Below are 24,698 nucleotides of genomic sequence, written 5' to 3' on the forward strand. Positions count from 1 at the left end.
GTAGGTTGGTGTGGACTTGTCTTAAAAACATGGTATATAAATAATTTTCTAGGGAAAAGTTGACAGGAAAGAAAATGTAAGGAGAAAATTTTTTGTTTTGTGAAAGATCTAAATCCTGATGAATTTATTGGTAAGTTGGTTAGAGGGATAGAAGAGTCCATGGTTAAAATATTTTGTTGATTCTGTGTGCCAAACACATTGCAAAAAGCTTTAAGTGTGTTATCTAGCGATGTGCATTGTGAAAGTCTCAGAAACCACTTAGCAGACAAGGAAAATGCAGCTAGCCCAAGGAAACACAGTAATACTGGATCCAGTATTCTCTGATTATTAAAAATGTGCCATTCTCCTCCACATGCCTTACCTAGAATGCTCTTGTTGGGAAATAATTACTGAAAGTGAACAAAGGGACTTTCCAGAATAAAATCAATTAAGATCTCTTGGGGACTTCTAAAATGAATGGATTGTGTTCATATAGCAGTATTGGAATAAGTTTAAAGGCAATACAGTTTCCAGATACCCTTTAATATAATTACCGAGTTTGAAGATCAGACCAAAAGATGTAAGAGAAATCTCACACCGACTGTTTTAAGACCAAATATCTACCCCAGCCACTTTGTTGTGGTGTTTTTGTTTTTGTTTTTGTGGGTTTTTTTTTTTTTTCCTGTCTAGCTAAGTAGGATAGGAGGAAGTGCGTACTTTCAATTTGTAATTCTACATGGAAAATGCTATGGAGAACAAAGGCAAATGAAAAAAATTAAATTTCCTTAAAACTTACAGCCATTGACAAGTCCTTGAGACAGTCAGAGTGACCTTCCTATAGGAATTCAACTGCCTCAATGTTAATACTTTGCTAAGGACAAAAGGCAGCCTTAGTTTGACATTAGCCTGACCTCCAGGATCCTGTAAGTCTCTCTCTCTCTCTCTCTCTTTTTTTTTTTTTTATGTTTATTTTATTTATTTTTGAGAGAGAGAGACAGAGTGCAAGTGGGGGGGGGGGGGAGAGAGAGAGAGAGAGAAAGAAAATCTGAAGTAGGCTCCAGGCTCTGAGCTTCAGCACACAGCCCGATTCAGGGCTCGAACTCACAGACTGTGAGATCATGACCTGAGCCGAAGTCGGAAGCTTAACTGACTGAGCCACCCAGGTGCCTGTAAGTCTCTTTTAAGGGATAAAAATTCCTTTGGACAGGCGCCTGAGTGACTCAGTCTGGCTCAGGTCATGATCTCAGGGTTTGTGAGTTCGGGCCCTTCATCCTGCTCCGCACTTTGGGCTTTGCTGTGACCATGCAGAGCCTGCTTAGGATTCTCTGTCTCTCTGTCTCTCTGTCTCTCTGTCTCTCTGTCTCTCTCTCTCTCTCTCTCTCTCTCTCTCTGTCTTGTCTCTGTCTCTGTCTCTCCCCCCCACCCCCAAATAAATAAACGTTAAAAAAAAATTCCTTTGGAAGCTTCCTTTATCTCTACCCACCCCCCAAGATATATGTTAGCAGTCATCCTCCAAGCATATGGCTCACTGATATACATCTTCATGAAGGGTCTCATGACTAAGGTATTACTAGACAATAGTAGTAAATGACCTTTTCCTCACAACAGCTACCCTTTCAAGGTACTGGAAATCTTACTTCCAAATTCCTTAGAGAACTGCTATCCCTACTTGAAAGTAAATCAACCACTCCTCATAGCCCCAGTGCAGCTCTCTCTGCCTACAGGTCCTGTCCCTGTGCTTTAATAAAATCACCCTTTTTGCACCAGAGACACCACAAGAATTCTTTCTTGATTGTTCGCTCCAAGCCATAACACTTTCACATCAGAAAATACAGTTTGTGATCTATATTGTTGTAGAAAAGAGAATCACTGGGATGAAAAGCTTTACATCAAATTATATGTGTGTGTATGTTGTTTTTCCTCCTTTGAACTATAATAGGATTTCCGAGATGCAGTGGCCCATGCTTCCAGGCAACTTGGGAAACCCGTGATTGAGGACCGGATCCTAAATCAGATCCTGTACTACTTGCCTCAACTGTATGAGCTCAACCGGGATCTCCTGAAGGAACTGGAGGAAAGGATGTCAAACTGGTATAAATGGACTGACCAGCTTTCCCTAAGTTCCAATTTTAGATGAGGCCACAAGGGCCCTGCTTGTGACAGAGAGGTGGTATTCCTTACATTGAGTTGTTTCAATATATTAAATTTTCTTGGTGGTTACCTGTAGATTGGTCATTTTAGGTGGCCAAAATTCACAACCTTGATGCACTGAGCTCAATTCTAAAACTGTTCAAATTCTTTGGTAATGTTGCCTCAAAAGCAAGAAGGACCCATATTTCGCCAATTTAATTTTCTGTAGGAGACCTCTGATAATCAAGGTTTTTGAGATTGAGGGAGTTTAGTTGATATATTCACACTGAAATGTTTTTAAATGCTTTATTATCTTTTCTGGAGTTTCATGAATCTGTCTTTGCATTTTGGAAAAGAGACCATTCACTGGAATAATAGGTTTATTTGGTTTAGAAAATTTACATGTATATGATATTATTGTAGACTGTAGAAAAGAATACCAAAAGGTTAAGTACTTCCTTGGGTTGTAGAGAGTAAGCAGAAACTTTGGTGACATCTTTGAAGCTATGCACAAAATTCAAAATTTCCCTGTAAGCTTTATTTTACATATAACCAAGAAAAATACCTCTTGCCTGTTTTAGAAATATGCCTGTGCATGTTAGCAAAATATGTTAGGTAAGTGATTAATTCCTAGCTGCAGCCCGAATGTAAAATAACAAAGGGTTAAGAACTGAGGAATCACTGAAAGGTATTTTTTAAGGTCATGATAGAAATAAAATGTGATTCCACAGAGTTTTCCTATACATACTTTGTCATTCTTCTTATAAAAATTATCTTTAAAATTACCCTGAATTGCCTTTAACAGATATGTATATTTGTGCAAGCGTTATAAAGAGGCTTAAGTATAGTTTTCGCTTGTGCTAAAAGTTTTCCCAAGTTTAGATCTATAGATGTTCTGCATTAAAGTATTAATTTAAGAAACAGACTGAATTGATGAAAGGGACAGCTAAAACAGTAATTATGGCAAAAGCTACACTTATTACTGACATAAAACTCTTCTAATCCTTGGATAAGGTATTTTCTACTTATTAAAATATTTTTCTCTCTGGGGTCTTCAAGTTAAGACATAGTCTTTGGTTTTAGTATGCTTTCTGAAATAACATTTATTTTTGCATTGGCTTTTAATAACAGCTGTTGCAATACTTCATTTCTGCATTCAACAAAGTTTTGAGTATCTTACTGTGTGCTAGTCAGGGCTCTAAGCATGGTGGGAATATCACATTGCACAAAACAAATGAGGCTCTTGTTCTCATGAAGTAGATGTTTCAGTGGGGGAAGAGCCAGAAAAATAGACAAGAAACATTAGATGAAAGCAACTTCTGATCTAGAAAGATATAAAATAAGATGACGTGCTAGCAAGTGAAGACTGGATGGCCAAGAAGACCCTCTGAAAAAGCAAAGCACTTTAAAAGTGACATCTGGGGGCGCCTGGGTGGCGCAGTCGGTTGAGCGTCCGACTTCAGCCAGGTCACGATCTCGCGGTCCGTGAGTTCGAGCCCCGCGTCAGGCTCTGGGCTGATGGCTCAGAGCCTGGAGCCTGTTTCCCATTCTGTGTCTCTCTCTCTCTCTGCCCCTCCCCCGTTCATGCTCTGTCTCTCTCTGTCCCCAAAATAAATAAAAACGTTGAAAAAAAAATTAAAAAAAAAAAAAGTGACATCTGTACAAAAAGAAGGAGCCAGCCAGGGTTCCTCCATATTTCCAGGCATGCAAAGCCATTAGTAAGAGTTTGCAAAGTGGGATTGACTCTGTATGTCAAAGGAATATAAAGAAGACCAGTGTGATTGGAGAGTACTGTGAAAGAAGGAGAGAAGCCTGAAATGAGTCAGAAAAGTAGGCAGCAGCTGGACAAATGAGGCTACAAATTTGTAAGCCAAGGTGAGGAGTTTGTTTTTCTGCTAAGTCCCCTAGGAGGCCATTGGAAGTCACATGAGTAATATTTGTTTTTAGACTCTCAGGCTGCACAGAAGGATGAGATGGTAGAAGCAGGAGGACCGGTCAGAGGGCTGGCAAAGTCCAGGCAAGATGTGATGGCGGCAGTGGGAATGGTGAAGAGTGGGCATTTGGAGATAGGAGATATCTTACAAGAAGAGAAAAGAGGCGAAGCTGATGGCTTAGACTTGGGACTCTGCTCTTTATTAGATATGTTTTGGATACAGTAATGACTCTTTTTATATTTTGTGTATTTCTTTTCTTAGGACTGAACAACACAGAATTGCTGATATCTTTGTAAAGAAGGGACCATATCTAAAAATGTACTCCACATACATCAAAGAATTTGATAAGAATATAGCTTTGCTGGATGAGCAGTGCAAGAAGAACCCAGCATTTGCTGCTGTTGTTAGAGAATTTGAGGTATTTTTGCTGCCATATAATGTTGAACCCTTTTTTCTTCTTTTGTTGTTTTTAAAGCTGTAATAATTTGCCATCGTTGAAAACAAAAAGATACTGATATTTAATTCCTTCAGAATCAAAGAGGAAATTGAACAAATTAAAAGGTGAAAAAGTATGTACCAGATTTAATTTTGAAAATCTTTTATTGCATGTTAGAATACTTTAATGGGTCTTTTTTTTTAATTGTGAGGAAATACACACAAAATAAAACAACCATCTTAACCATTTTTAAGTGTATAGTTCAGTAGTGTTAAGTTCATTCATATTGTTTTGCAACCAATCTCTAGAACTCTTCATCTTACATTGCAAAACTGAAACTATACCTAAAACAACTCCCTATCCTCCCCTCCCTCACCCCCGGTGACCACCATTCTACCTACTGTCTCCATGGATTTGACTATTCTAGAAACATTTCTTATTTCTAACTCAGCCTTTCCTTTTCTTCTTCTAACAACTAATCTACAATGATGGGTAGGAAATATAATTTGTTTCCCTTTAGATAAATAAATGACACAGGTTCAATGTCAAAGTTAGGAAAAATTAATAACGTTTTATAGCCAAAGCTTTTGTGTTTAAGTCCTTCCCCCAGTCTTGGATAAAATGTGAATTATTATATGTTTGGATACTTACTTCTCTCTTTTGAAACTAAAAAAAAATTCCAGTCATGCAAACTAGAAAGGTTTTAGAGGTATTATGATATTGCTGATTTCTTATTGTTACGTTAGACACGTAATTAAACTTTAAAATCACTTGTTGTCTTTTTTCTGTTTTTTTTTTTTCCTTTTCCTCTCCTGATGTCTTCATGTTGTTAAGAAAGGAAGTGTGATTTATGTAGCTATGGCAACTGATAATTGACCCAGGGTTTCATCAGTGTCCAGAGAATTAATTGTTCTGTTGTCTTGGCAGCAAAAGAAAACATAAGACAGGAAAATTAACTGTCTTGGTTAATGATGCTTGCATGGTAGATGCTTTCTTAAATGCAATATCATTATAATTTTTTAAGTATTCTGTGTACCAGACCCTAGAGGTGCATATCTAGAAAAAGATGAAACAATCTGAGCAAATCTTAAAAAACTCTTCCCCACCCACCTGAGCTGGGGAAGAAGTGCAGAGCATCTTAGGATGCAGGAACATTTTCACTCAGCCATTTTGATGCCACCTCACAGTAAATTCCTGTGTCAGAGAATGTGTGGGAGGCCCAGGGTTGGGCTGAAGTGTCTGTTGTACTTACTTAGGAAAAGAGCTTTCAAGGCAGAATCAGTTGTCATTTTGATCAAATCAAAATGGCTCCAGAATCAAAGTTTCTATATACACTGATTTGGGAGCTGTCTTTTATAGCCATTCATCTGAGAAAGAAATTTTACATCCATTGGGCTTATTAGAGAAGATACACATAGCTAGGCTACTTTTCAGGTCATCTTTAACTTCTGCAATTCTCCCCACTACCACTTGTTGTTATCGTAAGTACATTGACCATAGACTCTGATTATTATTTGAATCCAGTTCCCAGTAGATTGATTTCTGTCACCTTATCTTCAGTGCCATGCATTTCTCTCTTGCTCGTTGGGTTTGTGCTTGTGAAAACACTGGCAGAGGCTCTGCTAAGTGGCAGCTGCAGAGTGTGGTGCTCTCTAATTGATCTAGAGCACAGGCTGCAGCCACCACTGTCTGTGAGAGGGCCGTGAACAAATGATCGCAGTGAGCCTGTGACTTCAGAGACCTACCTGCAGAAAAGGGTGGGCTAGGTGCTGAGTGGGCTATGGTTTCACTCTTAGCATAACAGCTGAGCCTTAAGTTACAGCAGGATTTTCCATGAATCCCTTCCACAGTTGATGACCACCTCAAGTTTGGCTTCCTGGGCACTTGAATCTGGGTCCCATGCTTTTTAGAAGAATGCCTGTGTTGACTTTGGATACCTTTTCCTTTCAGATGAGCCCACGCTGTGCTAATCTGGCCCTCAAGCACTACCTACTCAAGCCAGTTCAGAGGATCCCCCAGTACAGGCTGCTGCTGACAGGTAGGCTTCTCTGACAGTTTGCCAACCAACCAGTTCTTTGATCATCCCTGCATGCATTCTCTGCGTGGGCATTATTCTTACATGTACGTCATACCATCCCAACCCCACATCCCTGTGACATTTTACCTGATTAATATTATTAATCCCAAGAATGACCTTTCCCAGCTGCTCAAGAATGAGGTTTAGGGAGTCACTCACACATATTTGTTGCCCTGGTCACTTACCTCAGAGGGTTGTAAGGATTGATTAATGAACTATGTGCTTAGAATGGTGCTTTGGTCATACTAAGTTCTAAACCAGTATCGGCTGCTATTAATAATAGTAGTATCCTTATCGTCATCATCATCATGTTGTTGTTCTCATGATCATTATCTATATCTTCTAGTAGACTGTAAGCTTCAAGATTACAGGGCTGTGTCTATCTGGCTTACTCCTATAACTGTTAAAAAAAAAAAAAAAGGGAAGAAGAAGCCAAGAGGCTATGATTTGAGTGAAGGTATACACTGTGCTCAGGGCTTTATATTCCTTGGCCCTTCCAAGTCTTCACCGTAGCCATCCATATATCACGGTATTATTTACATAGATGTAATAATAGAGATAAGTGGTTTGGTGTCACAGAAAAGCTAGTACAGTCTCACACCAAGTCTAGTGTCTGACACATTCTACTAGGTCCACTGGAGTATTTGGTGAAATAATTGGATGTGCAGCAACTTAGTATACATATATGTGCATTAAGAATTGTGTCAAATGGATAAGAATATCAAAATTCCACAACTCTAAGTTCAGTCTGTAGTGATTTCATGTAAATAGATTTTGAGGTACTTGGTTCCTGTTGGTATTCTTAAGAAAGAGTGGGCATGCTCCTTTCCTTCACTAAATCCTTTCTTGTGAGCCAAAAACTATATCGGATATAGTACGTGTGAGTCCTGGAAAGCCAGAATTTCCTGATATTCCTTTAGGCAAAGCCTTCCAAGGTTGCCTTTTAAAAGACAAAGTGCTATTGAGGAACGCCTGCCCTCAGCATCTGGAACTGGCCACTCTAGGTGTTTCAAGTGTGCAGTTTGAATTTCGAACTGTGAATCAAACACTAGATTTTTCTTTGGAATGACATAAGGCAAACCAAATAATTTGAGGATATCCTGTCCATTTGTACTTTTCTTTCCTCTGCTTTTGGCAGAGATTTAGAAAACACAGGACAAAAAGGAAGTACCAATGCATGTGTTGTGTTTTTGCTAGATAAATTCAATGCTGTGTCGTAAATGAAGCTGTTAAACGGCTTAGGCTGTTTCTACAGCTGTGGAGTGTGTTTTTAGTGGCAAAAGACTACTGTGGTTTCAAATGAGAGAAGGATAGAGCAAGATTCTGAAATTTTAATGTAAAAATGTTTCTCCCCCCACACTATGATTGATCTAAGTAAAGTTATACATTTGATTTATGATTCATGGAAGTTTGGTTTTAACTGAGAAGTGATGAAACAGCCAAAGTAAGCTTTAAAAATTATTTTTTAAGAGAACAGATTTCATGTATTTTATGATAGCAAATAGAATAATTATAACAATATACTGTAATAAAAGTTAAATGAATATGGTCTCTTTCATATCTTTTTTTTTTTTTTTTTTTAATTGAAAGGTGGGGGTGGCGGTGCAAATGAGTGAAAGGCAGAGAAAGAGAATCCTGTGAGGGGCAGAGAGGGAGAGAAGCCAGGCTCGTGTTCATCCGAAGTGAGGCTCGTGCTCACCTGATTCAGGGATCGAGCTCACCCGATGCATGACTCAAACTCACAAACCGTGAGATGATGACCTGAGCCAAAGACAAACACTTAACTGATTGGGTGCCTCATCTTCCTCTCCTATCTTATTATACTATGGTGACCCTTCTTATGATGATGTGAAATGAAAAAATGCCTACATGATGAGATAAAGTGAGATGAATGACATTAGGCACTGTGTATCCCTAGGCTGCTGTTGACCTTATGTGACATGTTAGAAGGATCTTCTGCCTCCTTACACTCACAGCTGTTGACTTGGTTAACTGAAACTTTAGAGAGTGAAAGTATGGATAAGGGGTACTACTGTATTTGGTGCCTTGTGAATTTGCTAGTATTTTTGTAATTTGAAAATTGGTTCCGTAATTTGATTATGAACTCCTCAAGGTCAAGGAGTGGGTCTTTTACCAATAATTTAGTGCACTTCAATTTCTCTGGGTCAGTTTTGATTACATTGGAAGCCATTCAGGAAATAATATTGGCTGCTTTTAAGATAGGTTTAAAATATCCCGTTAAGCTAAAACATCTTTAGCCTAAAGGATGACATTGAGATAGAGAATTTCAGAGATGATGTCTTCTCCTAAAGGAAGACATATTTAGGGGCTCCTGGGTGGCTCAGTCAGTTAAGTGTCTGACTCTTGATTTCAGCTCCAGTCATGATCTTGCAGTTTTTGAGTTTGAGCCCTGCATCTGGCTCCACGCTGACAGTGCAGAGCCTGCTTGGGATTCTCTCTCTTCCTCTTTCTCTGCCCCTCCTCCGCTCTCTCTCAAAATAAACTTTAAATAGGCTTAGGCCTTTTAAAAATAATAAGAAGAAATAAAAATAAATGGAAGACATATTCCGAGAGGTGAATTGTCCTTCCCCAAACTACACAGATAGTACTGAAGTATACATATGGTCCTAGAATCCTATAAGGACATATGGAGGCTGTGATGCTAAGGGTTTGTTTATATTTTTATTTAAAATTCTGATTTTCCAGGACGCCTGGGTGGCTCAGTTGGTTAAGTGTCCGACTTCGGCTCAGGTCATGATCTCACTGTTTGTGAATTCGGGCCCTGCATCGGGTGCTGTGCTAACTGCTCAGAGCCTGAAGCCTGCTTTGGATTCTGTGTCTCCCTCTCTCTCTGCCTCTCCCCAGCTTACACTCAGTCTTTCTCTCAGGAATAAGTAAACATTAAAAAAAATTTTTTTTTTTACTCTGATTTTCCGGTACTCATTTTTGTTATATTCTGATTACTCCCTATTTTGCAAGATATTTCTACAGTTGCTATCAAAGTGCTCCCTGTCTATACACTTAAATTTTTAGAAGTTGGATTTTAAATCTTTAGGTTTGCATCTATTCAAACGGGATCCTCATTTTTGGATAAACAAGCTCAGTGTTTTAATCCTTTGAACAACCTTGTGGGGTTATATAACTTTCATTTTCATTTTAGAATTTGGAGTAATTCCAAGAGCACAAAATATATAGGAACAGAGAGGAACAGCAAGACTATTTGGGGCAACTTTTAACAACTTTGATTTAGTAATGAGTTTCAGGCAGACTAGGGGAAGGATCCCTGCCTGACTCAGTATAGATATGTGACCCCCTTGGTTTCAGGAGGGAAAGACTGAGAAATGTAGAGATGAAGTACAGATAAGATAGGATAGTTTCTTTTGGAATCCTTTTAGAGAAAGGTGGATGGAAATCCCCAGATACTGCAACCTGCCCCTACTAGTCAGACAACCATCCTGTTGTCTTGCAGAATTTTCTTCCTGGACATAATTTGGCTTTTAGTTGGATATTTGACTTAGCTTTGTCTTCCTTCAGCATAGTGAAAAGCACTTTCAACTAAATTCCTGGTAGTACTTTTTTTTTTTTTTAACTCAACTCAAAATAAGATTAAAGAAAATGCATATGTTGTATAATAAATGCTTAATATTAGAATTATTTTATTTAAAAGGTAAAATAAAGTAACTGGTTTACTTAATTTAATTATATTGGCCACTCAAAGCAAGTGGATCTAGTCAGATCTTGAAATCTATGTGGGGCCCAGAACCTGTTTGCAGTTAAGAGCCTGAGAGTCTTTTTTTTTTTTTAATTTTTTTTATGTTTATTTATTTTTAAGAGACAGAGTGTGAGCGGAGGAGGGGCAGAGAGAGAGGGAAACACAGAATCTGAAGTAGGCTCCAGGCTCTGAGCTGTCAGCAGAGAGCATGATGCAGGGCTTGAACCCACAAACTGTGAGATCATGACCAGAACTGAAGTCAGATGCTTAACCGACTGAGCCACCCAGGTGCCCCAGGAGCATGAGAGTCTTGAGGCAGCAGTGAAGAAGTAATGGAAAGAAACAGGTGCTACTGTAGGAGCAACATTAATTGTTTACCTCTGTTTATTTCCTTCCTCATCTCTTCAGTGTTGAGACCGTCTTTATTATCCTGATTCTGTGTCTGTCATAGACTCTGGCACATAACAGGAACTCAGTGAGCTGAAAGGCTTAGGGAGTTAAACATTGTTCCTTTTTATAAGGTTGAGAATCCCCATGCTGTGGTGTCAATTAATGTTTCATGGATGAGTGGGTCAATAAATTATTAAGAGTTGAAACGTTCTTCCAGTTACCCAAGCACAAAATTGTGGAAAGGACTTGAAATACTTCCCTTTCCTCTTCTTTTCTCTCTCATAGGATATGCTGACCAGTTTTCCTTTGCCTCTGATTCCTGCTGTTTCCATTTCCCTTGTTCTAGGCCAGGCCTTCCTAAACTCCTGTCAAATTGTGGCAGTATCTTCCTTCTGGTCATGCTACCTCTTATCACCACCACCACCCCTGGCACATTGTCACTTAATCTCTTTTCCAAGGATACCAAAAGGAAAAACCCACTCCTGTGTCTCTCCTGTTCACACACCACCACCACCACACTCACAGTACTGACACCAGATGTGTAGTTTAGTCCCATACTAGGCAATTATCTTTAACATCAGCTAGGTGTCCTACATTTGATTCAATTCAGGCACTATCTACCTGGAAATAGTGCCAGATTCTACAGATCAAGGGCTCCATCCCACAAGACTACCCCCCTGCAAACTTCACATGCCATTCAACATGTCCCAGGTTGTCACCTGTATTTCTTTTCTTTTCTTTTTTTTTAACATTTATTCATTTTGAGAGACAAACAGAGCGTGAGCAGGAGAGGGGCAGAGAGAGAGGGAGACACAGAATCTGAAGCAGGCTCCAGGCTCTGAGCTGTCAGCACAGAGCCCAATGGGCTCAAACTCATGAACCACGAAATCATGACCTGAGCTGAAGTCTGACGCTCAATCAACTGAGCCACCCAGGCGCCCCACCTGTATTTCTGATCAACCAGCTATGAATCTGGGTTCCCCTGATTCTCTCCTTGGATTCACTACTTTGCCAGAATGGCTCATAGAACTCAGAGTAACACTTATTTACATTTGCTGGTTTATTTTTAAAGGATATGGTAAAAGCGGGGGGCTTCAGTCAGTTAAGTGTCTGACACTTGGTTTCAGCTCAGGTCATGATCTCATGGTTTGTGAGTTTGAGCCCCACATCAGGCTCCATGCTGACAGTGCGGAGCCTGCTTGATATTCTCTCTCTCTGACCCTCCCCCACTCGCTTGCACGCTCTCTCTCTCTCTCTCTCTCTCTCTCTGTCTCAAAAATAAATAAATAAATAATTTTTTTAAAGGTATGATGAAGGAAAAAAGTGACTATCTAGATGGAAGGGATGCATAGGGAAAAGTATATGGGAAGGATCTTGGAGCTTCCATGCCCTCTCTGGGTACCACTCTCCCAGCACCTCCACATGTTCAGCAACCAGAAACTCTAACCCCTATACTTCGGAATTTTAATGAAGGCTTCATCATGTGGTCATGATCCAATATTAACTCCACTTCTAGCCCTCTTCCCTTCCTATAGGATGGAGAGTAGGGCTGAAAGTTTCAAGCTTATACTCATGGCTTGATCTTTCTGGTGACCAGCCCTTATCTAGGAGCTATTCAGGAGCCCACCCAGAGTCAGCTCATTATAACAAAAGACATTCCTATCACCTAGGAAGTTTCAGAGGATTTAGGAGTTCTGTCAGAACTAGGGTCAGAGGCCAGATGTTAGAACAAAAGATGCTCCTAGTGCTCTTATCACTTAGAAAATCACAAGGGTTTTAGCAGCCCTGCCAGGAACTGGGAGGAGAGCCCAGGAAAGTTGAAAACTTACATTATCCTACCATAATAGCAGATACCTGTCATTTGCCCAAACCCATAGAATATACCACACCAAGAGTAAATCCTAATGTAAACTATCGGCTTTGGGAGGAGTGGGGGGTTGTGATGTGTCAATGTAGCTTCCTCCATTCTAACAAACATACCACTCTGGTGGAGGATATTGATAATGGGAATGTCTGTGCATGTCTGGGGCAGAGGGTATATGGGAAATCTCTATGCCTTTGTCTCAGGTCTGCTGTGAACATAAAATCACTCTAAAAAAAAGTCTTAATGGGGGGGGGACATTATTATTCACAATATAAAGGCCACATGTTATAACCCAGAATTTCCCAAACTTTGTTTTCCTTTGCTCTAACTGCAATAGGTTTTTTTACTCTGTACTGAAAGATGTCCTCAAGGCCAGATTCTCTCTTTCATTAATCAATATTTATATGGACTGAACTTGAGCCGGACACCTGTATACACTGGCCAACACCAAGGTGGTCCTTGCTCTGGTGGAGCTTCTAGTCCTCCTCTTTGGGGCCATGCCCAACCACTGAGGCTTTCACCAAGAGCGTCCTCTCCTCGAGTCCTGAAAATTAAACTGATCTCGTCATTTGTTTGAGTGACTATATTTTGAGGATTTGTTTTTGTAAGGGTCTTTTGTGCCTATTAAAAAATACATAAGTATTATAAAACATAGTTCTTCTTTATCTTCTACCATCCAGAGATGACTATCATAGATCCTTTTAGGTTTTTTTTGTCTCTGTGTTATATGCAGTATAAATTTTTCCGACAAAAAAAACCTTTTATTTGTGGAAAGTTACTACATTGGTGTTGAAAAAAGTTAAATCAGTGAGGATCATGTTGAGAAAGTAAAATAAAATGAAAAACATAATTTAAAAATTCCTCTGAAATATCTTTTCCATTTCTATATTTAGGAGGAAAAAACAGTCCTTTGAACTTTGATTAAATTTGGATCAGGTAGTTTTCTTTGATCTTGTTCTAAATATTTATGTTATAAGTGACTAACGACATATTATATTACTTTTCCTGTAATCTTTGCCTTTAGTCTGGGATGGTATTAACTCCCTCTAGGTTTTAGAAATCCAGGATTTCCCATGTTGGTAGAAAATGGGATATTAAAAACATCTGTTATAGTGTTCTGAAGCTATTAATTTGAGCTATGAACAGACTAATAAGCAGATTCAACAAAAGATCACAGTCAAATTAATGCATGACTTTTAAAAAATTCTTACTGAAAAATGAAACTTCTGCTTAGCAAATATTTGTTTTATAACCCAGGGCTAATTGTCTTCCTCAAAGTCATTCTAACACTTTCTCTAGGGCAGAACGTGATGAAAGGTGGGGCTGTCCCAATCACCAGCCAAGGAATTTAGTTTCTGAAGAACCCAAAGACCCTGATGTAAGGCAGTGATAATATTCAGAATTCCTGTTGTTATTAGCTCAACTCTCAACATGTTACAATTAATTTTTTAATTATAGTTGTGAACAAGGTATTTTGAGAGATGGTATTTAATAAATTCTATCCATGAAATATCTTAGTACTGTGGAAATATTTAGTACTATGGAAAGACTTTAGGATATAAGCACATTTCATCTGCCTGTTCTATTAAATTATAACTTTTATTTGAATGTTTTTAAGCTTATTTGTTTATTTTGAGAGAGAGACAGAGAGAGCAAGCAGGGGAGAGGCAGAAAGAGAGGGAGAGAGAGAATCCCAAGCAGGCTCCGCACTGTCAGCACAGAGCCTGACATGGGGCTCAAACCCACAAACCATGAGACCATGAAACCAAAAGTTGGATGCTCAACCCGACTGAGCCTCCCAGGCACCCCTAAATTATAGCATTTAAATGTAATCTCACTTTCTCTACAGAATAGAGGTTCTTAACCTTTTTTATGCCTGGATCCCTCTGGTAATCTGGTGAGGTCTATGGATCTCTTAGAATACTTTTTTTAAAGTTACAGAATAATATACATAAGATTAAAAGGAACCAATTAGCCTGAAATACAGTTATTAAAATAGTTTTATAGTGTTACATAGTAATACATGTGCTACTTTAGTAATGCATTAAAAAGAAGATCTGGTGGTAGATATAAGAACTACCATGATTTTGATATAGTGGTGATGGTAAACAGTATTTTGAGATATCTGCAACAACTGTGATGTGATAATAAAAAATTATGTGACTTCCCTGGTAGTAAAGTCATTGGTATCATTGGTAATACTGTGGTTTGTTGCCTACATTCACAATAGAAGGAAATTCTGTATTTCATGTCGAAGTTAGTGAAAATATTGTTTGTTTTTTTGTTCTTTGCCCATCCAAGTTTGTAGATCCCCAGAACTGTACCCACAGACATCATTGTAAAGTCATTCTTTGTTCTAGTTCTCTTTGTATGTTTGACTCAGATTCCCTGTAGATAGCCAAATGCCTCTATCATTGAAACTTGCCTTGCCAAAGATCCAGCAAGCTGACTGAGTTTTCCTCTTAGTGTTTGTTAGTCATGGGCTTACATCGGGAACTGTTCCCATTGAAGAAAATGCTGAAATTCACTCAAACTTGAATTCACTTTAGTGTTTGTATTTGCTTTATTCTTTTCTTGGCTATTCTTTGGCTAATAAAATAAAATATACTTAGTTCCCTAAACCTAAATTTGTTCTTTGTTGATAATTAGGGTGGTAAGGACCAAATATGGATAAGAACTTCTGTAAATGAAACTTCACTGTGCCAAAACCATTTCTGTACCTTTGAGATTGTCACCTAGTAAACTGGCAGGCCTAAGGGCTGGAAAATGTATCCATGGAAAAAAGCAGTATCAACCAAGTCAAAATAATGGATGTTTACTTTTGTTGAGAGACTTCCTACCGTTTGGATTCCTCTAAGGGCATCCTGGATATGCCTAGCCAGTCTGTCCCAATAAAAAGGGACCACAGGAAGATTCTGTGCATTGTAAAATCTGCTACACAATTTTGCGTAAGATGAGCCCGTGGAGTTAGATTTAGTTTGTAAGTCCTTTGGGCATGCCACCTCAGGACCAGGGCCCTGACCCAAAGTCTAGCATAGGCCAGGGCTGCCTCATTGGCTATGTCCTGTACAAGGGCTTTGGCTGATGTCCAGGTCCAGCCTGCACTCTGCTCGACATCTTGTGTGCTCTGGGTGGGAGTGCATCAGCCCAGGAGAGGTGGCCTTTTCTAATTCACAGAAAGGCATGGCCTGCTTTCTGAGAGCCCAGAAAGGTCACTTTTTCTAATTCAGACAAGCACTGTATGTACAAGAGGCAGCCCGGGGCCACATTTCAAGGACCAGAATAGAATTAATATTTGAGAGGCAAGAGAATGAGAGCAGGGGCCTGAGTACTTTTACACTAGTCAGACCCTCAAGGTATTATCTCAACTGCTTAGTAAAGTAGAAAGCAAGAAGTGGTTACCCTAAATGGAGTATCATTTAGTCCACCATAAATTCAGGAAACATTTATTGAATATGTACCAGACCTTGTTCTAGGTACTGGAATCGAGGATAATTCAAGCTCCTTGTCTTCATGAAGCCCACAGTTTAGCAAAATAGAGTACATCATTAAAGAATATTCTGGGAGGGAAACATCAGCCAATACATATCCTACAACGTCAATAATTAAAAGCACATAATCCCATTGCAAGAATAGACCTATTGAAACACCAGCATTCTTCTTAGAACTAGGACAAACAATCCTAAAATTTGTATGGAACCACAAAAGACCCTGAATAGCCAAAGTAACGTTGAAAAAGAAAGCCAAAGCTGGAGGCATCACAATTCTGGACTTTAGCCTGTACTACAAAGCTGTAGTCATCAAGATAGTATGGTATTGGAACAAAAACAGGCGCATAGACCAATGGAATAATATAGACAATCCAGAATCAGACCCACAAATGTATGGCCAACTAATCTTTGACAAATCAGGAAAGAGTATCCACTGGAAAAAAGACAGTCTCTTCAGCAAATGGTGCTGGGAGAACTGGACAGCAACATCCAGAAGAATGAAACTGGACCACTTTCTTACACCATACACAAAAATAAACTCAAAATGGATGAAAGACATAAATGTGAGACATGAAACCATCAAAATCCTAGAGGAGAAAAACAGGCAACAGCCTCTTTGACCTCAGCCACAGCAACTTCTTATTTGACATGTCTCCAAAGACAAGGGAAATAAAAGCAAAAAAGAGCTATTGGGACATCCTCAAGATAAAAAGCTTCTGCACAGCAAAGGAAACAATTAGCAAAACCAAATGGCAACCAACAGAATGGGAGAAGATACTTGTAAATGACATATCAGATAAAAGGTTAGTATCCAAAATCTATAAAGAACTTACCAAACTCAACACCTGAAAAACAAATAAGCCAGGGAAGAAATGGGCAGAAGACATGAATAGACAATTTTCCAAAGAAGACATCCAGATGGCTAACAGACACATGAAGAGATGCTCAACATCACTCATCATCAGGGAAATACAAATCAAAACCACATTGAGATACCGCCTCACACCAGAGTGGCTAAAATTAACTCAGGCAACAACAGATGTTGACGAGGATGTGGAGAAAGGGGAACCCCTCTTGCACTGTTGGTGGGAATGCAAACTGGTGCAGCTACTCTGGAAAACAGTGTGGAGGTTCCTCAAAAATTTGAAAATAGAATTATCTTATGACCCAGCAATAGCACTATAGGAATTTATCCAAAGAGCTCAAATGTCCATCAACTGATGAATGGATAAAGAAGATTGGTATACACACACACACACACATACACACATACATACATATAATGGAATATTACTCAGCAATGAAAAAGAATGAGATCTTACCATTTGCAACAATGTAGATGGAACTAGAGGTATTATGCTAAGTGAAATAAGTCAGTCAGAGAAAAGACATATCTATGTTTTCACTCATGTGGAATTTGAGCAACTTAATAGAAGACCCTGGGGGATGGTAAGGGGGGAAAATTATATATATGTATAAAAGAACTATTAATTGAACAGTAATAATTATTGAGGCGCCTGGGTGGCTCAGTTGATTAAGCATGCGACTCTTGGTTTCAGCTCAGGTCATGATCTCCTGGTTCATGAGATCTGACAATACAGAGCCTGCTTGGGATTCTCTCTCTCCCCCTCTCTCTCTCTGACCCTTTCCTGCATGTGTTCATGCATGCACATGCTCTCTTTCTCAACATAAATAAACATTTGAAAAATGAAAATTATTATTCTATTAATAGAATAAGGAGGTAACTTTAAAATGACCCTGTTTATAAAAATGTAATGTATGGCAAGATAGGAAGTGTAAGACTGAAGAAAGCAAAAATTAATGGATCGCCTGAGTGGCTCAGTCATGATCTTCGGCTCAGTTCATGATCTCATGGTTTGTGAGTTTGAGCCCTGCATCAGGCTCTGTGCTGACAGCTCCAAGCCTAGAGCCTGCTTCAAATTCTGTGTCTCCCTCTCTCCCTACCACCCCCCTCAAAAATAAATAAACATTAAAAAAAATTTTTTTAAGAAAGAAAAAATTGAGATTCATACATTAGTGAATACACTAAAATCAAAATTAAATAGGCAGAGCATAGAGGATTTTTAGGGCAGTGAAAATACTTTGTACATTACCACCATCAGGGATACATGTCATTTTATGTTTGTCTAAACCCATAGAATATACAACACCAACAGTGAACTATGGACTCTGCGTAATAATGATGTGTCAGTATAGCTTTATCAGTTGTAGTAAATGTACCACTCTGGTGGGGAATGTTGCTAATGGGAGAGGCTGTGCATGTGGGAGTGGGAGGTGTATGGAAAATCTCTGTTCCTTCCTCTCAGCTTTACTGTGAACGTAAAACTGCTCTTAAAAAAAAAAAGAAAGCCTTAATTAAAATAAAAAATATAAAGCATTAAACTACAGGGGGAAAGAAGGTAAAAAAAAATAAAATTGGTTATTAAAACTAAGGATAGGGAGAAGAGGAGAGATGGTTTTCTAAGCCCAGAAAAATAAAGAAATTATAAAGGACAATATTGATACCCTTTATACTATTCTAAATAATAAAAGCATTATAGAGGTTTAAAACAGTCAAAATTAAAAGATAAACAATATGTCAGAAAATATCTTAGTAGCAAATATGAAAGAAATTGCTTTTTCACTAAGAATATTAAAATTCCCTTAGATATCTAGACTAAACATAGGAATAATTCACTAAGAAAATGCATAATAAATACACAGTGGCATATCTAACATCCTCTAAATCATAAGTATTAATTAAAACAAGTTTTATTTTTAAATTTTTTTTTTAACGTTTATTTATTTTTGAGACAGAGAGAGACAGAGCATGAACGGGGGAGGGTCAGAGAGAGGGAAACACAGAATCCGAAACAGGCTCCAGGCTCTGAGCTGTCAGCACAGAGCCCGACGCGGGGCTCGAACTCACGGACCGCGAGATCATGACCTGAGCCGAAGTCGGCCGCCTAACCGACTGAGTCACCCAGGCGCCCCTAAAACAAGTTTTTAATTCCCCCTACTATATCAGCAGTAAAAAACTACAATACATATAACTGGATCATTAGTGAATTTGATATTCTCATGTATTTATAATGATATTTTAAGTTGGTGTATCCCTTTAGGGAGGATCTCTCATATATATATATATATATATATATCTGTAAATAAAAATATATATCATTTACTATAAAAAAACTTTATTTTCTCTGATCAGGAAATAATCTCAAGTATGTAAAAAAAGACAAATATATGAAGATACTGATCAGTGTTACTTATAATTAAAATGATTAGACAATTTATTATTCAAAGAGTGAAAGGCACTATTTATAGTTAGACAAGGGCAACAAGTATACAGCAGCATCATTATGGGCAAATTAGGATATAGGACTATATTATTTAAAACAGCCAAAACAAGGTAATTTTTAAATGACCTTTAGTACCTAAGTACCGAATAACATCCCTCTCACGGGATGTTGTTCAGCTATTCCTATGGGAAAAAAATATGTGGGCCAAAAGATTTTAAATGGGCTATAAAATCCTATATATTATTAAAATTAAAATCAAGCATTTATAAAAACAAGGAAATATTTTTAATCATAATAGTTATTTTAAGTTTATTTTTGTTTTCTTTTGAGAGAGAGAACAAGCAAGACAGGGGCAGAGAGAGAGGAAGAGAGAGAATCCCAAGCAGGCTCAACACTGTCAGTCCAGAGTCCCATGTGGGGCTCAGACTCACAAACCACAAGATCATGACCTGAGCTGAAGTTGGGTGCTTAACCGACTGAGCCAACTGGGCGCCTCCATAATAGTTATTTAACAGATGTGCGTGGTTTGAGTTCTCTCCATTGTTTAATTTTCCAGATTTCCTATAATGCTTTTAGAATATTTTTTTAAATGTGCTTCATAATACATTAGAATGATAATCATTACAGTTTTCCAGTCTGGTCCACCCTACTTATTTTATGTATGTGGATATTGACACACAGAAATGCTACAGGGCATGGCCAAAGTCAAAAGCCTCAGCTAGACATAGCTGGACGATGAAGAGTCTATTCTCACACTGCCAGTGAGTGCCCTTGACCACTTCACCAAGCTGCCTTGAAGATGGCAGCAGTATGTCTTGCAACGTAACACTTGACTTTTATTTTTGGTATTTAAAATAATTTATTTGTCTCAGAAGTCAGGATAATTTCTGGTTGCCTTTAAAATTTGAAACTTTGGCAAAGAAGCTTATTTACTAGACTTATTTTTCTCTGGATCCCATAATTCTGGATGTGTCACTGATTTCAGTGCATATTTAAGGAGGAAACAAGAAATGTGGGTAGTACAAAGTAAGACACATTCTCAAGTTCAAAACAGATTGACTTTGGAATGTCACTGTCCTTGTATGTTCATTTCCTCTGTGCTTTGCCACCAACCGTTTCTCAGCACATAGTCCAGGAATCCAACTGGGTGTTGTTGAATTAAAATGTCCCAGAATCCCAATCCCACAAGTGACTCATTTTTAGGAAAGGTTAAGTGTACTTCTGAACAGTTTTCTGTTTTAAGTTGATTATTTTTTGATTAGGTAATCAGGGGTGATAAGGCTTATATATACAGAAAACGTAGACCTCTCACAACATATAGTATTTGTTCTGTCCTTATCCTTTCACTCTGGGCTTCATAGATGAGAACAAAGTTAACTTGTATATCTCTTGAGGTACATGCTAGGTTTTGGCTAATTTTGTGCTTCTAATGGTAATAATAGGGGTTAATTAACTTTTATTAATCAATGATGCCACCTGGTGGCCAGAAAGTACATTTTGTGGTGCCCGTGCACACTGCACCAACTTTTTTTTCTTTGTTATAAATAACCTTAGCAGCATTTGAAGCATTTTTTTTTTAATTTTTTTTTCAACGTTTATTTATTTTTGGGACAGAGAGAGACAGAGCATGAACGGGGGAGGGGCAGAGAGAGAGGGAGACACAGAATCGGAAACAGGCTCCAGGCTCTGAGCCATCAGCCCAGAGCCCGACGCGGGGCTCGAACTCACGGAGCGCGAGATCGTGACCTGGCTGAAGTCGGACGCTTAACCGACTGCGCCACCCAGGCGCCCCTTGAAGCATTTTTATTAGTGAAAATTTTTTAAATGCCTAGTTTGGTTTGGCAAAAGTAGGAAAATCTTGGGATACTGTAAGTGTAACATGGCAAGTTGAAATGACTATTCTGTTCTCATTGTTTCTAATGAAGCTCATGCAGATTACTAGGTTCTAAATGGTACGTAGTAAGAATTCCCTGTGACTAACACAAGCGTGTCTGTCTGGTCTCTGTTCTGGGGTTTCACCTGGGTCATAACAGTCACTAGGGCAGCTCGTGGTTTCAGTGCTCCTCCCATCTGACTCAGAGGCTGAACAGCCACATTCTTCTCATTTTGCAGTTAAGGCACTGGGTGATTCTTAACCAAGGGGATTCATGGTCTGGTCTTCTTTGAAAAGGTAAAAAACTTGTGAAGATGATGTACTGCAACAAGGTGCCCTGAAAATATAGATGGATGGATGGATGGATCCATGAGAAAGTTGAATTTGGAAAATTCAGTTTTGGAAAATTGGATTTTGAAAGCTGAAATTTAAGGGTTTTTTTGTTTTGTTTTGTTTTTTTAGTTGGCCAGGAAAGTAAACCTAACTCCATTCCATCCTTGGTTAAAAGCATGATTTTGCAGCATTCTAGTGGTGGGTTTTCTGCTCAGCCAGTTTGTGTATTTCCATTCTGTGCCTCAAGTTCAGGTTGGTGGACAGCAGCTGAGCTTGAGTTCAGGGAAAGAAAATGCAACTCAAACTTATCAAGCTCAGCCCTGTGATTCGGAGGTCAGGATTTCCTAATACGGACATCTTCCAGTGAGCCCTCTTGGTTTAGAGAAATGTCTCTGTTTGTTTGGGCATACTTTTGTATTAAAGAACAAAAATTGAAGACAAAGTAGGAACTTGCCATGAATCTGATATTTAAATAAATCTGCTTGCTTTTCTACACTCTTACACTAACTAGAGGTTCTAAGGGACATCACTTTTGATTAATGCGATAGCCCAGGTGTTGAGAAGATGTAAGAAGAAGAGTAGGTTTTTCTCCCCAGCCTTGTTACTCATAGGAAAGTTAAATATTTGGGCCCACTGAACACAGCTTATAAATGGAATGCATTCTGAGTGGGGTCAGAGTGAGATTAATTTTTCATCTCCAGGTGAGGCTAAGTGTAATGTGTAATAAGTGCATTTTGTTAGTTTTTGTGGGTTTTTTAAATCTATTTGATTGGTACCATACTCTCCAACTTGTTTTCGGATTACTTTAAGAGCTAAATTGCTAGGGATGGTGCATAGAAGCTTAATGTCGTCATACACAGTATCTCCCCATGGCTTATTGCCAGAGCTGGGTATTTATAGTGTACATGTCTAAACTCATACGAGTTCTTGGATCACTGTTTCAAAGATGTACAGAGTTTCAGCAATTGGGTGTGTGTGTTTGTGTCAGCTATTGAATTAAAAAAGCTGACACTAACATCCAGGTTTTCCTTTGTGTCTTTGAGCATGACTTCATAAATCCATGAGATGAAATTAACCAGTTCTATAATGTTGCTGAATGGAGATTGATTCTGATAAAAATGCATTCAGTCTCTTAATATGCCTTTCCTCTTTTTATTTTCTCAACTCCCACTGGCACTAGGAGTTGAAACAAAGGTTTCAGCCTTTACTGCCTTTTTCCTAAACATAATCCTGTCTTAAAAAAATTATTTATATTTTTATTCATCAAGCATTTCTTGTCTCTGGTATTCAAAGACCCAGGCTATGTACTATGAGGGATAGAAAGATGAATCAGATATGGCTCCTGCCCTCAAGGAGCTTTGAGTCTAATGAGAAAATGATAAAAGGCATAAAGTGAGTAACTACTGTGTAATACATTATTCAAAGGGAGAGAATATTTCTTTCAAATGGAAAGTTTGGTAAGAGAAGAGGAATTTAAGATGAACCTTGAAGAATGGGAGAATTTTTATGTGCAGAGACAGAGAAAAGGATTCAGTAGAAGGGAACATTAGAGACAAAAGTTTGGAGCCAGGGACCACATGGGAAGTATTCAAGCATTGTGCAGAATCAGACTTTGGTAAGGACAAAGGGCCTGTGTTAAGCAGTAGTGAGACAGAAAATCACAAAAGTCCATAGAGATCATGTAGTGGGGTGAATTTAAATTCCAGGGAACAGAATTTGTTTGGTGGGGGGTGGTTTGTATGTGTGGTTTTGTTTTTGTTTTGTTTTTTAAGAATTTGTTTTGAGAGATAATCGAAATCATCCAACATTTCTCAACAGAGATTGAAGTACCTTGAAATCCCATGACATCTGTTAGTGTTAAAGACTTATAAAATATAACCTATTGCCTTAATTTTTTTTTCTGTATTATAAGAACTGTATACCCACATAGCTTATTTAAAAAACATCTTCATTTAGACCAGAGTTTCTCAACTACAACCCTATTGACATTTTGGCTTAGATAATTATTTATTGTGGGGCTGTCCAGTGCATTTGTAGGATATTTAGCATCCCTGGCCTCTAGTCACTAGATGCCAATGGAACCCCCTTTGCCCAGTTGTGACAATCAGAAATGTCTTCAGACATTTCCAAATGTCCCTTTGCAAGCAAACTCCACCCCCATTTGAGAACCACTGCTCTAGACATATGTAGTGTATTCCTCTGATGTTCTCTGCATTGTTAGACTCTCAGATTGACAAATCCCTTAGGTATTCAGTCTATTAATGCTTAGAATTTTGTGCTGGACACACAGCTGATTTGAGATTAAGGCATTTCATGTGTATTGGAGTAAAAGTGCTAAACTGGGCATCAGGAAACCTGGATTCTAGTCTTAGCTAGAGGTTGTAACTTCAGTGAAACCCTGTTACATAACCTGATTCCTCATCTTGAAAATGACGGGTGTGGGGATGCCTGGGTGGTTCAGTCATTTAAGCGTCTCTTAGTTTCAGCTCAGGTCGTGGTCAAACGGCCATGAGATCGAGCCCCACGCAGTGGGGCACATTAGCACAGAGCCTGCTTGGGGTTCGTTCTCTCCTTCTCCCTCCCTCCCTCCCTCCCTCTCTCTCTCTTTCCCTTTCTCTCTTCCTCAAAATAAAATAAACATTAAAAAAGAAAAGAAAATGACCAGTGTGGCCCCTGATTTTCTAGCTCTGAGCCTGTGTTCTAATTTCAAATGCATCTTGGGGCTTTATTCTTTCACATTTTTAGAAAGTTAGTGCACATTGGGGCGCCTGGGTGGCTCAGTCAGTTGAGCAACCAACTTTGGCTCAGGTCATGATCTCACGGTTTGTGAGTTCAAGCCCCGCATCAGGCTCTGTGCTGACAGCTGAGAGCCTGGAGCCTGCTTCTGATTCTATGTCTCTCTCTCTCTCTGCCCCTTCCCCACACGTGCTCTGTCTCTCTCTGTCTCAGAAATAAACATTAAAAAAAAACTTTTTTTTAAGTTAGTGCACATTGAACTAGCACATATATTAACCAACAAAACTGACTAAAGTATTCAATAAGAAAGATGAAATGCTTTTTTCCTTAGTGCTTTATTTTACTAAATACTATAATCCTTTTCCTTTTCTAGATTATTTGAAAAATCTTCTAGAGGACTCTGGAGATTTCAGAGACACTCAAGGTAAATAACTTTTG

The 24,698-nt window shown here is 38.7% G+C and overlaps 1 protein-coding gene across 4 annotated transcripts in view; it reads left to right on the plus strand.

Moving 5' to 3' along the window:
• FGD6 (FYVE, RhoGEF and PH domain containing 6) overlaps nucleotides 1-24,698 on the plus strand; it is a 116,265-nt gene that overhangs the window by 63,625 nt on the left and 27,942 nt on the right. For all 4 annotated transcript variants that reach the window (XM_040491191.1, XM_040491192.1, XM_040491193.1 and 1 more), the window contains 4 exons: nucleotides 1,919-2,070; nucleotides 4,305-4,461; nucleotides 6,430-6,517; nucleotides 24,634-24,684. In XM_040491191.1, coding sequence (XP_040347125.1) covers nucleotides 1,919-2,070; nucleotides 4,305-4,461; nucleotides 6,430-6,517; nucleotides 24,634-24,684 — 448 coding nt within the window. The remainder of the gene's footprint in view (nucleotides 1-1,918; nucleotides 2,071-4,304; nucleotides 4,462-6,429; nucleotides 6,518-24,633; nucleotides 24,685-24,698) is intronic.

The sequence above is a fragment of the Herpailurus yagouaroundi genome, unplaced genomic scaffold (genome assembly GCF_014898765.1).
Source record: "Herpailurus yagouaroundi ecotype Mexico unplaced genomic scaffold, PumYag 182, whole genome shotgun sequence".
Classification (NCBI taxonomy): Eukaryota; Metazoa; Chordata; class Mammalia; order Carnivora; family Felidae; genus Herpailurus; species Herpailurus yagouaroundi.